Raw genomic sequence first — 16,438 nt, forward strand, 5'->3', positions numbered from 1 at the left:
CACACCTTGTGCTTTTGGGCACTCCAGTGATATTGCAGCTCTGAAATATGGCCAAACTGGTGGCAAGTGGCATCTTGGCAGCTGCACGCTTGACTTTTCTCATTTTATGGGCAGTTATTTTGCGCCTTGGTTTTTCCACACGCTTCTTGCGACCCTGTTGACTATTTTGAATGAAACGCTTGATTGTTCGATGATCACGCTTCAGAAGCTTTGCAATTTTAAGAGTGCTGCATCCCTCTGCAAGATATCTCACTATTTTTGACTTTTCTGAGCCTGTCAAGTCCTTCTTTTGACCCATTTTGCCAAAGGAAAGGAAATTGCCTAATAATTATGCACACCTGATATAGGGTGTTGATGTCATTAGACCACACCCATTCTCATTACAGAGATGCACATCACCTAATATGCTTAATTGGTAGTAGGCTTTCGAGCCTATACAGCTTGGAGTAAGACAACATGCATAAAGAGGATGATGTGGTCAAAATACTCATTTGCCTAATAATTCTGCACTCCCTGTACTAGAGGTGGGACGAATCCAATTTTTTTCGAATCCGAATCCGAAAAGGTTCTCGAATATATCGTCTCTCGAATCCTACGAATCCTGTACATAAGAATTATGGGGATCTGTGAATGACACTGTTATGGAAGGGGATTTGTGGATGACACTTATGGGGGGGATCTGTGGATGACACTGTTATGGAGGGGGATCTGTGGATGACACTTATGGGGGGGATCTGTGGATGACACTGTTATGGAGGCATCTGTGGATGACACTGTTATGGAGGGGGATCTGTGGATGACACACTGTTATGGAGGGGGATGTGTAGATGACACTTATGGGGGAGATCTGTGGATGACACTGTTATGGGGGGATCTGTGGATGACACTGTTATGGAGGCATCTGTGGATGACACTGTTATGGAGAGGGATCTGTGGATGACACTGTTATGGAGGGGGATCTGTGGATGACACTTATGGGGGGGATCTGTGGATGACACTGTTATGGGGGGATCTGTGGAGGACACTGTTATGGGGGGATCTGTGGGTGACACTGTTATGGGGGATCTGTGGATGACACTGTTGTGGAGGGGGATCTGTGGATGACACTGTTATGGAGGGGGATCTGTGGATGACACTTATGGGGGGGATCTGTGGATGACACTGTTATGGGGGGATCTGTGGGTGACACTGTTATGGGGGGATCTGTGGGTGACACTGTTATGGGGGATCTGTGGATGACACTGTTGTGGAGGGGGATCTGTGGATGACACTGTTATGGAGGGGGATCTGTGGATGACACTGTTGTGGAGGGGGATCTGTGGATGACACATACTGTATATAGCATCTTATGCTATATGTGTCATCCACAGAACCCACCCCATAACAGTGTCATCCACAGATCCCCCCCCCCACCATAACAGTGTCATCCACAGATCCCCCTCCTTATAACAGCGTCAGCCACAGATCCCCCTCCCCGCCGCTCACAGAAGTGTACATTTGACAGTCACATTTCTAAACTGTAATCCATATCCTGCAGTAAATTTCACTTTATATAAGCGGCCGCTCATCTCTACTAGTACCTTACACCACTCCTCAGCTAGCTTCGGTAACAGGGCCAGGCTACAGCCTACAGGCCGCCAAGTGGAAGGAGCAGACGTGCCGCACGCACTGCATGTTAGTTGTTACCGAGCAAGCGCTGATTAAAAGTTAAAGTTACTGCAAGACCAGGTCAGAGTATACCGATTACAGTTTAGAAGAAATGTACATGCCCATGAGCGGTCAAAATGAATGGCGGATTCAAATTTCGTGAATTACGTCAGGATTCGAGTCCACGAATCCCACGAATCCTGCAAAATTCGAGGGATTTGTGGATTCAACGGATTCGTCGTCCCACCTCTAGTAAATACCACAACACGAAGCAAAAACGAATTTCAAAATATGAAATTCGCTCATCCCTAGTTGCTATGGGCACTAAGCCAGTTATACTTTACACCAGTTTGATAAATGAACCCCAATGTGTTAAGATTTTAAGGGGAACCTGCCAAACTGAACACAATCTGCAGAATGTTATAGAGCAGGAGGAGCTGAGTAGATTGATCTCTTATATATATATATATAAAAATGAGTTTCTCTGTCTGTCTGTCTAGACGTCTGTCTGTCTGGACGTTCTTTATGTGTGACCAAATGACTGGACCGATCTTCACCAAATTTGGCACACAGGTACATCAGGTGTCTGGGAAGGTTTTAGACCGGTTCTCTTGGACATACCATTCCTAAGATATTCCCAAAAAATTACCCACATTAGTCAATACAAGCCTGCAAGTCTTTCTCTTCAAATCCCAACTGCCATAAACACCGTTTTACTCAAGGTTTCCATAACAACACAGCCATTTTTCTTTACTGCTTAAAAGGGAGGGCACTGGGGAGGTCACTGTTTTTAAAGGGGGGGCAAAGTGGAGGTCACTGGTATTAAAGGGGCGGGCACTGTGGAGGTCACTGTTATTAAATGGGCGTACACTGTGGAGGTCACCGTTATCAAAGGGGCGGGTGCTATGAATGTCCCTGTTAAAGGGGTGGGAACTGTGAAAGTCACTGTTAAAGGGGCGGCCACTGTGAAAGTCACTGTTAAAGAGTAAAGAGGCGGTCACTGTGAAAGTTACTGTTAAAGGGGCGGTCACTGTGAAAGTCACTGTTAAAGGGGCGGTCACTGTTAAAGGGGCGGCCACTGTGAAAGTCACTGTTAAAGGGGCGGTCACTGTGAAAATCACTGTTAAAGGGGTGGTCACTGTGAAAGTCACTGATAAAGGGACGGCCACTGTAAAAGTCACTGTTTAAGGGGCAGTCACTGTGAAAAGTCACTGTTAAAGGGGAGGTCACTGTGAAAAGTCACTGTTAAAGGGGATGTCACTGTGAAAGTCACTGTTAAATGGGAGGTCACTGTGAAAGTCACTTTTAAAGGGGCAGGCACTGTGGAAGTCACTGTTAAAGGGGCGACCACTATGAAGGTCACTGTTAAAGGGGTGGTCAATGCTAAAGGGGAGGTCACTGTCAAAGGGGCGGGCACTGTGGAGGTCACTGTTATTAAATGGGCGTACACTGTGGAGATCACTGTTATTAAAGGGGCGGGCGCTAGGAATGTCCCTGTTAAAATGGTGGGCACTGCGAAAGTCACTGTTAAAGGGGCGTTCACTGTGAAAGTCACTGTTAAAGGGGCGTTCACTGTGAAAGTCACTGTTAAAGGGGCGGCCACTGTGAAAGTCACTGTTAAAGGAGCGGCCACTGTGAAAGTCACTGTTAAAGGGGCGGTCACTGTGAAAGTCACTGTTAAAGGGGTGGTCACTGTAAAAGTCATTTTTAAAGGGGCGGGCACTGTGGATGTCACTGTTAAAGCGGCGGCCACTGTGAAAGTCACTGTTAAAGGGGCGGTCACTGTGAAAGTCACTGTTAAAGAGGTGGTCACTGTAAAAGTCATTTTTAAAGGGGCGAGCACTGTGGATGTCACTGTTAAAGGGGTAGGCACTGTGAAGGTCATTGTTAAAAGGGCAGGCACTGTGGAGGTCAATGTTTAAGGGGCGGGCACTGTGGATGTAATTGTTAAAGGAGTGGGTACTGTAGAGGTCACTGTTATGGGGGAAACTGTCTATCTTTTTACGACACACTGTGAAAGTCACTGATAAAGGGACGGCCACTGTAAAAGTCACTGTTAAAGGGGCAGTCACTGTGAAAAGTCACTGTTAAAGGGGAGGTCACTGTGAAAGTCACTGTTAAATGGGAGGTCACTGTGAAAGTCACTGTTAAAGGGGCGGTCACTGTGAAAGTCACTGTTAAAGGGGCGGTCACTGTGAAAGTCACTGTTAAAGGGGCAATCACTGTGAAAGTCACTTTTAAAGGGGCAGGCACTGTGGAAGTCACTGTTAAAGGGGTGGTCACTGTAAAAGTCACTTTTAAAGGGGCGGGCACTGTGGATGTCACTGTTAAAGAGGCAGGCACTGTGAAGGTCATTGTTAAAAGGGCAGGCACTGTGGAGGTCAATGTTTAAGGGGCGGGCACTGTGGATGTAATTGTTAAAGGGGTGGGTACTGTAGAGGTCACTGTTATGGGGGAAACGACACACGGAAACATAAAATGAAATAGATAAAATATACCCGTGCGAAGCCGGGTCCTTCTGCTAGGATATATATATATATATATATATATATATAAACTGAAACAAATTAACAAAGAAAATAGACATATGTGATATTGTTGCGTCCGGAACAACCTGGAGTCAGTCTCTCTCTCTCTCTCTCTCTATATATATATATATATCTTGTAATGTATTCATTTAAATATCTACTAATTTTGGGTTTAGGAGTCTAGTGGACGATACTACTTAGTGATTGACAGTTATTTCTTTATGTACACTGATATGGGGAGGTTATCAATCACTCAGTAGGACCTTGCACAAAACTAAATATCAATCTGCTCTGTAAGCACCACAGATTACACAGCAAGATGACATGTTCACTTTAACATTATTTTTTTCTGTTTCATTTTAGAATTGATTTAAAACATGTAACTTAAAGGGGTTTTCCCATTACAGACAATAAGGGGATATCACTAAGATCTCTGGGACCCGCACCTACACCGAGAAAGGAGCGGTGTTGGCTCGGCTAATTCCGTCGCCCTCATAGAAATGAATAGGAGAGGTGTGCTCCCATTCACTTGTATGGGAAGAGCGCTTGGCGGTGGCTGGAGGTGGGACCCACACCTATCAGACAATGAGGGCATATCCTAGCGATATTCCCCCATGGTTTGTGATGGGAATACCACTTTAATGCAATTGTCTAACTTTTTCTTTTCAGGTCTTTGGGGTCTGGTGAACAATGCAGGCATTGGTGTTCCAGGAGGTATTAATGAATGGTTGACTACAGATGACTTCTTGAAGATTCTGAAAGTAAATCTGATAGGAGTTATTGACGTGACACTTAATATGTTGCCAATGATACGGAAAGCACAAGGCCGTGTTGTGAATGTAGGCAGTGTGGCTGGCAGAATAAGTATCTGTGGTGGAGGATACTGCATATCAAAGTTTGGAGTAGAATCCTTTTCTGACAGTCTTCGGTATGTATCTTCTTTTAAAGGGATCTGCATTAATATCCTATAAAATAATCATTTATGAAGGTAGCTGTAATTTTGTATTTCTTTTCCCTTTATTGCTGCTATCTTCTGTAATGGGCTGTCCATGCAGTTCTTTCTTATTTTCTTTCTGTTAGGCCCCTTTCACACGGGCGAGTTTTCCGCAAAGATGCGATGTGAGTTGAACGCATTGCACCCGCACTGAATCCGGACCCGTTCATTTCTATGGGGCTGTTCACATGAGCGGTGATTTTCACGCATCACTTGTGCGCTGCGTGAAAATCGCAGCAAGCTCTATTTTGAGCATTTTTCACGCAATGCAGGCCCCATAGAAGTAATTGGGGCTGCGTGAAAATCACAAGCAAGTGCGGATGCGGTGCGATTTTCACGCACGGTTGCTAGGAGACTATCTTTTGACAATTTTTTTTAAAGGAGGATGCGGCGGCTACCAGCAAGCAACCTCCCTACTTGCTGGTAGCCAGGTAATTAACATATTATAAAAGTGCCATTTTTAAAGAAACAAAACCACAGAAAAATATAAGAGCACTATATATTGAATAATCGCACTATAAGGATTCTAGTTAGCCCAAAAATGAAAAATGACTTTTGGGGGGGGGGGGGGGGTGACAGAAGCCCTTTAAGGACTATTTTCTTTGTCATTGTAGATACATATATCACAATAATAGGACTGACACCTCTAGATTAGTGATGCCAATAAATCAGTTGAAGGTTGTGGACGCCTTTGAACACATTTTTACAAACAAAACAGATTTGCAATTGGTTATTATTAATAACGCCCTATCATTTGGCTTGTACATCTTGCCTGTAACAGTACAATGCAGCCTACTCGATCCTTTTCTGTGTTAAATCTTTCACACTCTATTACAGTTGTGTGTTAAGCCTCTTTCTTATCTATCCTGAGTTTAATCTAAGCCCTTGCATATGGATGTCATGGTTCTCTAAGGCCCCTTTCACACAGGCAAGTATTCCGCGCGGATGCGATGCATGAGTTGAACGCATCTCACCCGCACTGAATACCGACCCATTCATTTCTATAGGGCTGTTTACATGATCGGTGATTTTCACGCATCACTTATGCGTTGCGTGAAAATCGCAGCATGCTCTATTTTGTGCGTTTTTCACGTAACCAGGCCCCATAGAAATGAATGGGGTTGCGTGAAAATCGCAAGCATCCGCAAGCAAGTGCGGATGCGGTGCGATTGTCACGCATGGTTGCTAGGAGACGATCGGGATGGAGACCCGATCATTATTATTTTCCCTTATAACATGGTATAAGGGAAAATAATAGCATTCTGAATATAGAATGCATAGTACAATAGCGCTGGAGGGGTTAAAAAAAATAAAAAAGAATTTAATTCACCTTAGTCCACCTCTGTCTCCTTTGCTGAACAGGACCTGTGGTGACGTCACTCCGGTCATCACATGTTCCATCACATGATCTTTTACCATGGTGATGGATCATGTGATGACCGGAGTGACGTCACCACAGGTCCTGTTCCTGAAATGAATGCTCACCACAGGTCCTGTTCAGCAAAGGAGACAGAAGAGATGCCGGGCTACGCGATCAAGTGGACTAAGGTGAGTTAAAAAAAATGTATTTATTTTTTTAAACCCCTCCATCCCTATTGCACTATGCATTCTGTATTCAGAATGCTATTATTTTCCCTTAAACCATGTTATAAGGGAAAATAATACAGTCTACAGAACACCGATCCCAGACCCGAACTTCTGTGAAGAAGTTCGGGTTTGGGTACCAACATGCGCGATTTTTCTCACGCGAGTGCAAAACGCATTACAATGTTTTGCACTCGCGCGGAAAAATCGCGGGTGTTCCCGCAACGCACCCGCACATTTTCCCGCAACGCCCATCTGAAAGAGGCCTAAGGCCGCTTTCGCACGGGCGAGTATTCCGCACAGATGCGATGCGCGAGTTGAACGAATTGCAACCGCACTGAATACCGACCCATTCATTTCTATGAGGCTGTTCACTTGTGCGTTGCGTGAAAATCGCGGCATGCTCTATTTTATGCGTTTTTTTCACTTAACGCAGGCCCCATAGAAAGGAATGGGGTTGCGTGAAAATCGCAAGCATCCGCAAGCAAGTGAGGATGCGGTGCGATTTTCACGCACGGTTGCTAGGAGACGATCGGGATGGAGACCCGATCATTATTATTTTCCCTTATAACATGGTTATAAGGGAAAATAATAGCATTCTGAATACAGAATGCATAGTAAAATAGCGCTGGAGGGGTTAAAAAAAATAAAAAAGAATTTAACTCACCTTAATCCACTTGCTCGCGTAGCCGGCATCTCCTTCTGTCTTGATCTTAGCTGTCTGCAGCAACAGGACCTGTGGTGACGTCACTCCGGTCATCACATGATCCAAAACATGATCCATCACCATCGTAAAAGATCATGTGATGGATCATGTGATGACCGGAGTGACGTCACCAAAGGTCCTGTTGCTGCAGACAGCTAAGATCAAGACAGAAGGAGATGCCGGCTACGCGAGCAAGTGGATTAAGGTGAGTTAAATAATGTTTTATTTTTTTAACCCCTCCAGCGCTATTTTACTATGCATTCTGTATTCAGAATGCTATTATTTTCCCTTATAACCATGTTATAAGGGAAAATAATACAATCTTCAGAAAATCAATCCCAAGCCCGAACTTCTGTGAAGAAGTTTGGGTTTGGGTACCAAACATGCGCGATTTTTATCGTGCGAGTGCAAAACGCATTACAATGTTTTGCACTCGCGCAGAAAAATTGCGGGTGTTCCCGCAACGCACCCGCACATTTTCCCGCAACGCCCGTCTGAAAGAGGCCTAAGGGTTCTGGTGACTGCTATCTTTCTTAGGAATTACCTACCAACCATCCACAGGGAAACCAGTCCTCAATAAAATGATGAACTTTCTTATGGACTGCTATTATGCTCTTGACATGATACATTGTCTCTGGCTCCCCTGGACAACAGTCTCAGACTCACGATGCTCTCTATCACTGTCTCACATGTAAAAGTTATGTTTTATATGAAAAGTCATTTTTCTCTGTGATACATTATATTGATACTTTTCTAACCCTATAAATACTACTGTGATTTGTTGTCTATCACTGTCTCACATGGCAGCAAATCAGTCCCCAAACATCCTCAGGCTCCAGTCACTCCCTGCTTCTATATACGTTGTGTAGGACCGCTCTGCTTCTCAATTTTCAGGAAGGATTCCTCCTATGTTCAGGTCATAGGTATGTTGCAGAGCCAGGAAAAGGAACATCAATCTTCACACGAGACAGTGTCCCTCTGGGTAAGTTACTCTGTGAAGTATCAGAAAGGCACATAGATAGTGAAGCACCATCGATAGAGTCGCATATAAAGGGTTTTATTTATACTCACAAACGTGATAAAGTTAAAAGCTCATCAACAATAGAATCACCCTCGTATTCCTGCCCGACCCAGGTTTCACTTATGCTTCGTCAGGGGCGAATACTCCACCTTCTTTAGGGGCTCCACCGTCTTTTTATATCTTCAAAACCATATCCCCATCTCCCCCCATCCAGTATCCATATAAAAACAATTTCTCTAAAAACAATTAATTTCATATTTATAAATTCACACTCCAAAAATATTATATGTCCTACAAAACTCCCCAATGTGGTTGTCGAAAAAACTCTTTAGGTTGTTAGATAGTTTAATGGGGGAGTTTATCTGGAAAGGTAATACTCCCAGGCTAAGGAGAGAGGTTCTTCAGCTTCCAGTAAGAGATGGTGGTTTAGCAGTTCCAAATTGTTTTTTTTATTATTTAATAACACAATATATTCAGATAAATGGAACATTAAAAGGAATGGTGGGGAGGGAGGAGTTAACAAAAATCGGGTGGATTGGGGACACAAACTATTTAGAGATTTTGGAGTCAGGAACATTGGGGAAAAATAGCACAGGAAATAATATAATGAATTTAATGGGAAACACATGGGTGGAACTTAAAAAAATTATGGATATTAAGGGGTATCTGCACTACACACCTATTTGGAAAAATGTAAACCTAAAGGAAGTGCAAAAGATCAAATCCTATATAGATTGGGGAAAAAAGGGGGTAAAATATTTAGCGCAAATATTTGAGGGGGATAACTTGAAGGACTTCTCTTCTTTGACAATGGAGTTTGGGATCCCTCAAAAAGATAGCTTTAAATATCTCCAGCTAAAAAATGCAGTTAGGATATCAGTTAATTTAAATAAATACAGAAAAGAACAATCAAATAGAATATATAAATTCACTAAAGTATTATTCCAGGCCAGATTGTTGATACTTCGGAAATGGATAAATAAAGATCCCCCTACAGTAGGACAGTGGCAGGAAGCTGTGCTTAATCTGATCAGAATGGAACAGGTTACAGAGAGATTGAGTGACAGACAGAGAAAAATAGATAATATTTGGAAGAAATGGTTGAATCAGGGCCGAGAAGCCTGAGTTAACATGTTTTTTTTTTTCCTCTCTCTCTTCTCAATGGGGTGGGTTCCGGTATTTGGGGTTAAAGTTTAATGTGAATGTTAATCCAAAGGGAGAATGTTAACATATGATATCGTTTTGTAACATGGGCCCTTTGGACGGTTCATGATTATTAATGTATTTGTCTTTTTGTACTTTGGAAAAAAATAAATAAAAAATAATTCACTCTCAATACGCATAATTTATCCATCAAAGTTCTAAAAAGTGAAAAATGTATTATCTCGTTCAAAGCTACAAACTCCCATTTACCACTACTCCGATCACATGGTTCACTCTGACCAGTAGAAAATTACACATCTTTTATTCACAAGAGATAGCTATCCCTCCCTCTCTTGTTCGCTCAAGGAGATCTGTTTGCATGCTATACTCCAGAGACCAGGGACCGCACCCTCCTCACCTACAAGCTAATCCTTTCAACATTAAATAGCACACCAAATACTTTCTATCCACTGGGTGCTGTTCACATGATAGGTACAACAAAAACTGCACCTGCACTTTCCCCACTCTCACATTTTAAGGGGTCGCAACTTAAAGCCAGTGCCACAAGGGCACTCCAATAGATAGACAACCCCTGTACATTCACACGTAATTTCCCCCTTTATTTTAAAATCCAATCTTTTTTATTTGAGTGAATTGCTTGTACACCTCTGATTCCATTTCCTTTGACCCTGTTTTTACACGGGAGGCAAAAGCCGCACCATGTGAATTTGTTCCCTTTCCTTTTAACGTTTTCGGTTGGAATGAAACTATGCACCAGATGCTGGCACAGGTTCTGGGCTTTTTTATATATGATCTCTGGTTGATCCAAAATATCCTCTCCCAAAATTTGGTCATTTTTTGAAACCACCCAATTTTTCTTAATGGCCTTTTTCATAAAACCCGACACTCATATTATATTGGGTAAGAAAGGTGAAACAGAAATCCTTTACATTTTGTTCGCCCTTTTTTCCCCCAATCTTCCACTTTCCGCTATATTTTTACAACAGATGGTCAAAACCTTTTCTAGATATACTTTTTCTACAAACCGCTCATGAATGACGACTTTGTATTTTATGGTCACTGATGTCCGTACAATTGCGATAAAGTCTCTTGAATTGTTCTTTTTGATATATTTTTTAGCCAGGGGCCATAATGGCAACTGGTAGTTGCAATATATGCATTTACATTGGTCTCTTTAAAGAAGGTTTTTGTTTTAAAGACATTGTCATCAATAAAAATAGTTAGATCTAGGAAGTGGCGCTGATGTTACTTGTAAATTTGAGATTCCTATTATTTTATTAAGAGCTGTAATGAGATTTATCAATCCCTGTTGTTCTCCTTCCCATATTAATAAATAATCGTCGATATAACGTTTCCAAACCCGCAGTTCTCCACTTTTAGTTTTTGTTTCTCTATGATAGGATGAATTATTTCTTTTTCCCAGAGGGCCATGAAAAGGTTAGCGAAACTTGGGGTGAATTTCACCCCCATTGCGGTCCCGCTGTAAATAATATGTATTTTTTAACCAGAAAAATAATTGTGACTAAGAAGGTCTACACAATCTAAAAAACGTTCTCCTTGTTGATTCAAATTTCAGGATCATTCTCCTCAATTGCCCTGAGTCCCAATTCCTTTGGGATAATCGTGTATAATGATGTTACATCTACCGTAGCGAGCCACGTGTTCTCTCGACTCTGTCCCAGGTTTTTCATTAACTCAATGACATTGTTTGTGTCCTTGACATAGGAGGGAGCCCGGGTGACATACTTTTAGAGGAAAAAAATCTATATAGTCAGTCTACTTGTAAATGAATGAATCCCTGAGACTATGGATCTCCCCGGGGATTGGTAAGACTTTTATGGATCTTCGGCAAGTGATATATGACAGGGGTCACTGGAAACTTAATAGTAAAATAATCAAATTCCTTTTTGTTGATAATCCCATTTTTATGGCCCTCCCAAAGCAACTCATCTATTTGCCTTTTGCATTCCATTGTAGTTTTTTTTATATATATATATATATATATATATTTGATAAGTATCACCATCAGATAACAGCCTCTGGAGTTCTTCTTCATATTTTTCTAAATCCATTATTATCATTCTCTCCCCCTCCACCCCCACTTATCTGCCGGCTTGATGACAATGTTTGGGTTAGATTCAAGTTTTTTGAGAGCTAATTTTTCTTCTAATGTAAGGTTGTGGTAGATTCAAGTTTTTTGAGAGCTAATTTTTCTTCTAATGTAAGGTTGTGGTATTTCAGCCTAGTATCCATTTTATCTAATTCCCTAAGAAGCCCTCTTTTAAACGCCTCAATACACTCATTATCTTTATTTATGGACTTCTCCCGCTATTGTGTATGAATCATTTTATATTCAACCTCATTATTTTTGATAAGAGGTGATTACTTAGACAATATCTGGCAATATTAAGTTTTCTAATATATTTGTGGAACATCAAGGAAAGCTTCAAACTTATTTAATCTATTGGTTGGTGCAAATTTTAACCCCTTCTCTAGAACCTCTTTTTCTTTATCTGCAAGAGTATACGAACTAAGGTTAAAAATCCCTCTCACTTCTCTCTGCTCTTTTTGGGCTTCTCCCTGCTTCTGATTAGGCTAAGATGTCTGTTGTTAATTCAGCAGTCTCTCTACCACTCATCCTACTTGCTGCGCAAACCCTCACCAAGGTCAAATTACCATTACTTGAAACAGCTCCCTGAGGCCTGCAGTCTTACTGAGCTAAACTAACTCCCTGGGCAATGCATGTGGTCTCACCCACACATAGACTTGCTTCATGCATTTAACTCCATCTATGGTTCCACAAAGCAATTAACATTGCAGATTTGCATTTAGTGCATTTGATTACGTACAGTTAGTACAAAGCACAATACAACTCACTTACATATGCAGTGACCCAGTGCACCACCACTAATAAAATGTTTTTTAATGTTTTATTAGGTGTTATACTGTTAATTGTAGATAATCTCTGACAGAATGATAGGGTTAATCCCAGGCCCTTGACAAATGTCTCCAAGAATGTCAACACTAATCTGGGCTTCGTAATTTCCTGTTAGTCGGAGGTAGATGTTGGCATGCTGAGCAGCTGACAGGAGCCTAGGTCCTGTGGTCTACATGGTCAAATTTAGGAGTCCAGAGAAGAACTCCAGGGAACCTACCAGACTGAGTTTGGGGAAAAAGAAACATACTCATAAGGTTGAGCAGCCAAAGAGGAGAGTGCGTGAAGCAGTCTGTGGAGGTAATGCACATTTTATGGCTTCTAAACTCCACAGCCCTTGGCGGGTAGAGAAAAGGCTTTAGGATCTCTTTTATTCACCAGTGTTATAGATTGTGTCTCTGTCTACATTGTTGACAAGTCTTGTGAGAATTGCACCCCTAGGCTGGATTGGAGTGTAGAAAAGTCTGATACTGAAGAACCAGTAGTTCCACAACCAGCCACAGAAAAAAACACCCCAAAACAAAACCTCACACCACAACATGTATGAAAATGTGAAAAAGATATGGCACTTGAAATGTAGCAAAAAATGAAAAATACACTGTCTCCATTTGGCAAAATCAGCCAAATCCTTTAGAAAATGCAAGTTTTCGTGGTCTCTGTATCTTGCTAAATACAAAAAATGTGATTCCTTATTAGTTGATATATTTTAATAGCTAACGTTGAAAGCTTGTACATTTTTCATTATCTTTTCAGTTAGCCATTAAAAGGTATCAACTAATAAGGAATCTCATTTTTCTATTTACTGTCAAACACGGTACAAATATATTTTTATTGCATCTTAGGGTACTTTTACACTAGTGTTATTCTTTTCCGATATTGAAATCCGGTAAAGGGTCTCAATACCGGAAAAAATGAATCAGTTTTGTCCTAATGCATTCTGAATGGAAAGCAATCCGTTCAGTATGCATCAGGATGTCTTACGTTCCGTCCCTTGTACGGTATGTGACCGCACAAAATACCGCGGTTTGCTGCAGTATTTTTTCCAGCCAAAATCCCAGAACAATACCACACTTGCTTGTTCTGGAAAATTGCCGCATCTCCGGATCCGGTTTTCCGGCCTGCGCCGGTATATAAGAGGAGCTAGTTTCGCTTTTGAAAAAAATTCAATATTGGATCCGTTATTCCGTTTGAAACCGGATAAGATGGATCCGTTATATCACCGGATCCATCTAACGGATCCGGAAAGAAAAGCTATCCATTTGCATACGGTTTGCCGGATTCTAACAACGCTTGTGTGAAAGTAGCCTTACTGACAGTGCCTAAAAAGCAGCCACAGGCTGTACGAGTTGTAAAAGGAACATTTGGGGAATTTGGATAACTCACTGTATTTTTTTCAGTTGACCGCGGGATCCCTACCAGTAACCACTTTCTTCCAGAGCCATCCAACTTTATACACACGGGTAAAACATCAATTCCCACAGATGCCTTCTCAACATTAAGAGCCCTGTGGAATGCCAAAAACCGCACTAATAGTGAAGTATTGTGGTCAGTATTCACACACACTTGCAAAGAATTGTACTCACAAGCGTAGAAGAAAATGCAGGCACATCAATCACAGTGTTAGTTTTTTCTGTTGCTCTTGTAGTTTGCACCCATTAGTCACCGCGCAAAGGAAGTGTGCTCCATAGTGAAGTCCTGTAGGCAATTCTGCCGTATAAATATTTATTATACTCACAAGCATAGATGTATAAAAGCATATAATTCACGTGAGACCAGCCAAGTGTTCACTCACTGTACCATCAGATCTATCTGCATACTCACAATACAAAGACCAGGAAGTGGACTAACGCTCATTTGCAAATAGTCCCTTGCACCTCACTTAATTGTCACCCACAGAGATTTAGAGGGTGGAAAAAAACAACAGATTCCACCTTTAAATTTACAAATGACTCGAGCTCTAAAAATGAAAGATGAATCTGATTCGTTGCTATGGGCATTAGGCCAGTTTTCCTTTCCATTGGTTCTAATAAATCTACCCCTACATATTTATATTTCCCCTGTTTTTCAGACGAGAAATGCTTCCATTTGGAGTGAAGGTTTCTATAATTGAGCCTGGCTTTTTCAAAACCGAGGTAACAAATCCAGAGTTACAAATGCAAAATGTTAAACTCACATGGGAGCAAGCATCAGAAGAAGTCAAGAAAAGTTATGGAGTAGAGTATTTCAAGAAAAGTGAGTATGTTTACTGTAATTGAACTAATCTTCTTGTGTGACTTTGTTGGTATTTGAAGAACAGACATAGGGCTCTTTCACACTTGCGGCAGGACGGATCCGGCAGGCTGGTCTCCCTGTTGGATCCATCCTTCCGCTGTTTCGCCGAGCCGCCGGACCGCCACTCCGTCCCCATTGACTATAATGGGGACGGGGGCTGAGCTCCGGCGCAGCACGACGAAAGCCGCTGGACTAAAAAGTCCTGCATGTCTGACTTTTTAGTCCGGCGGCTTTCACCGTGCACCGCCGTGCTGGGCCGGAGCTCAGCCCCCGTCCCCATTATAGTCAATGGGGATGGAGCGGCGGTCCGGCGGCTCGGCGAAATAGCGGAAGGACGGATCCGACAGGGAGACCAGCCTGCCGGATCCGTCCTGCCGCAAGTGTGAAAGAGCCCATACACCATAACACCCTAGGGCTTCACAAAGGCATAGCCAAATAGTTTTCTTACCAGTGTATCAGTGAGCACTAAGGATTCCAAAGCATTTCAAATGTGATGAAGTAAACAAGGCTTAAAGGGAGGTTGCTAGTGACAGATTCCCTTTCAGCCCTTCCCAAATTCCCACCAGGAGAGTAACTACCATAGCGGCAGACCATGCGACTGCTATGGGGCCCAGTTGGGATCATCTCCTCTTCTACTGGGGTGAAAACCTGGTCAGGACTCTACCCTCTAAAGGAACAACTTTTAGCAAACGAGGCAGAGATAAAAATGGCCCAGGGTTCATTGTAAAGGGTTTAGGCGGAAACCCTTATGTCCTGTGTGGGGGGCCTAGTTTGAACCTTGCTATTGGGCCCTTATTTCTCTATGTACGCCACTGCTCCAAAGCTCTCCGTTGCCCTACGCTGATTCGTGCAGGGCAAAGGCATTTTCTGGAGTTCCTGTGACGAACCGGGCTCTGCTTAGGCCTGCCAGGCGGAGGCTTCTGCCCAACAGTGAGCCTGGTCACATCACCGGCACTGATGGGCGGGCTTTAGCGCTGCCCAAGCTTGTAAAACGGCTAGAGCAGCGCTAAAGCCGGCCCATCACAGTGGATGATGTCACCAAACACACTGCTAGGCGGAAGCCTCCACCCGGCAGTGTGTTATGGTAAATAAAAGAGCCCTTGCCCTGCGCAATCCTGCATAGGACAAGGGAGAGCATCAGAGCATGAAATGCTCCGATGCTAACATCAGGGGGGCTGCCTGGGTGAAATTATGGGTATCTCCGGGTTCAGCTCTGAACCCAGACAACCCCTTTAAAGATGGCACCAGCTCGGGAGCGCAGTGAGTGCAATACCTGCCAGGTGCCTGCTGTTTTAAATAACAGACACCTGGGGCTAATGTATGCGATTGACAATAACATTGATCGTACACATTTAACCCCTCAGATGCCCTTGGCTGTGCAACATCTCTCCCTAGCAGGGATTGGGGGAGCAGAATAGTGTGTGCAGCAGCCTCCATCCTTCTGAATGATCCGAGGATGCCGCAGATAGGTTCATATGGAGACCCTTCTATACAGACTCCAATGCAAATGCTTTGGAGGATATGAGAGAAGTAATTTAATGATTGTTTGTTCAAGTTCCCTAAAGAAACTATTAAAAATGTAAAAGAA

The 16,438-nt window shown here is 42.7% G+C and overlaps 1 protein-coding gene across 1 annotated transcript in view; it reads left to right on the forward strand.

Moving 5' to 3' along the window:
- The window catches only part of LOC122932052 (retinol dehydrogenase 7-like), a 71,292-nt gene that overhangs the window by 33,871 nt on the left and 20,983 nt on the right, over window positions 1-16,438 (forward strand). Inside the window, exons 3-4 of the mRNA XM_044286229.1 lie at window positions 4,845-5,103; window positions 14,648-14,811. Coding sequence (XP_044142164.1) covers window positions 4,845-5,103; window positions 14,648-14,811 — 423 coding nt within the window. The remainder of the gene's footprint in view (window positions 1-4,844; window positions 5,104-14,647; window positions 14,812-16,438) is intronic.

Source organism: Bufo gargarizans, chromosome 3, assembly GCF_014858855.1.
Source record: "Bufo gargarizans isolate SCDJY-AF-19 chromosome 3, ASM1485885v1, whole genome shotgun sequence".
In the NCBI taxonomy this organism is placed as follows: domain Eukaryota; kingdom Metazoa; phylum Chordata; class Amphibia; order Anura; family Bufonidae; genus Bufo; species Bufo gargarizans.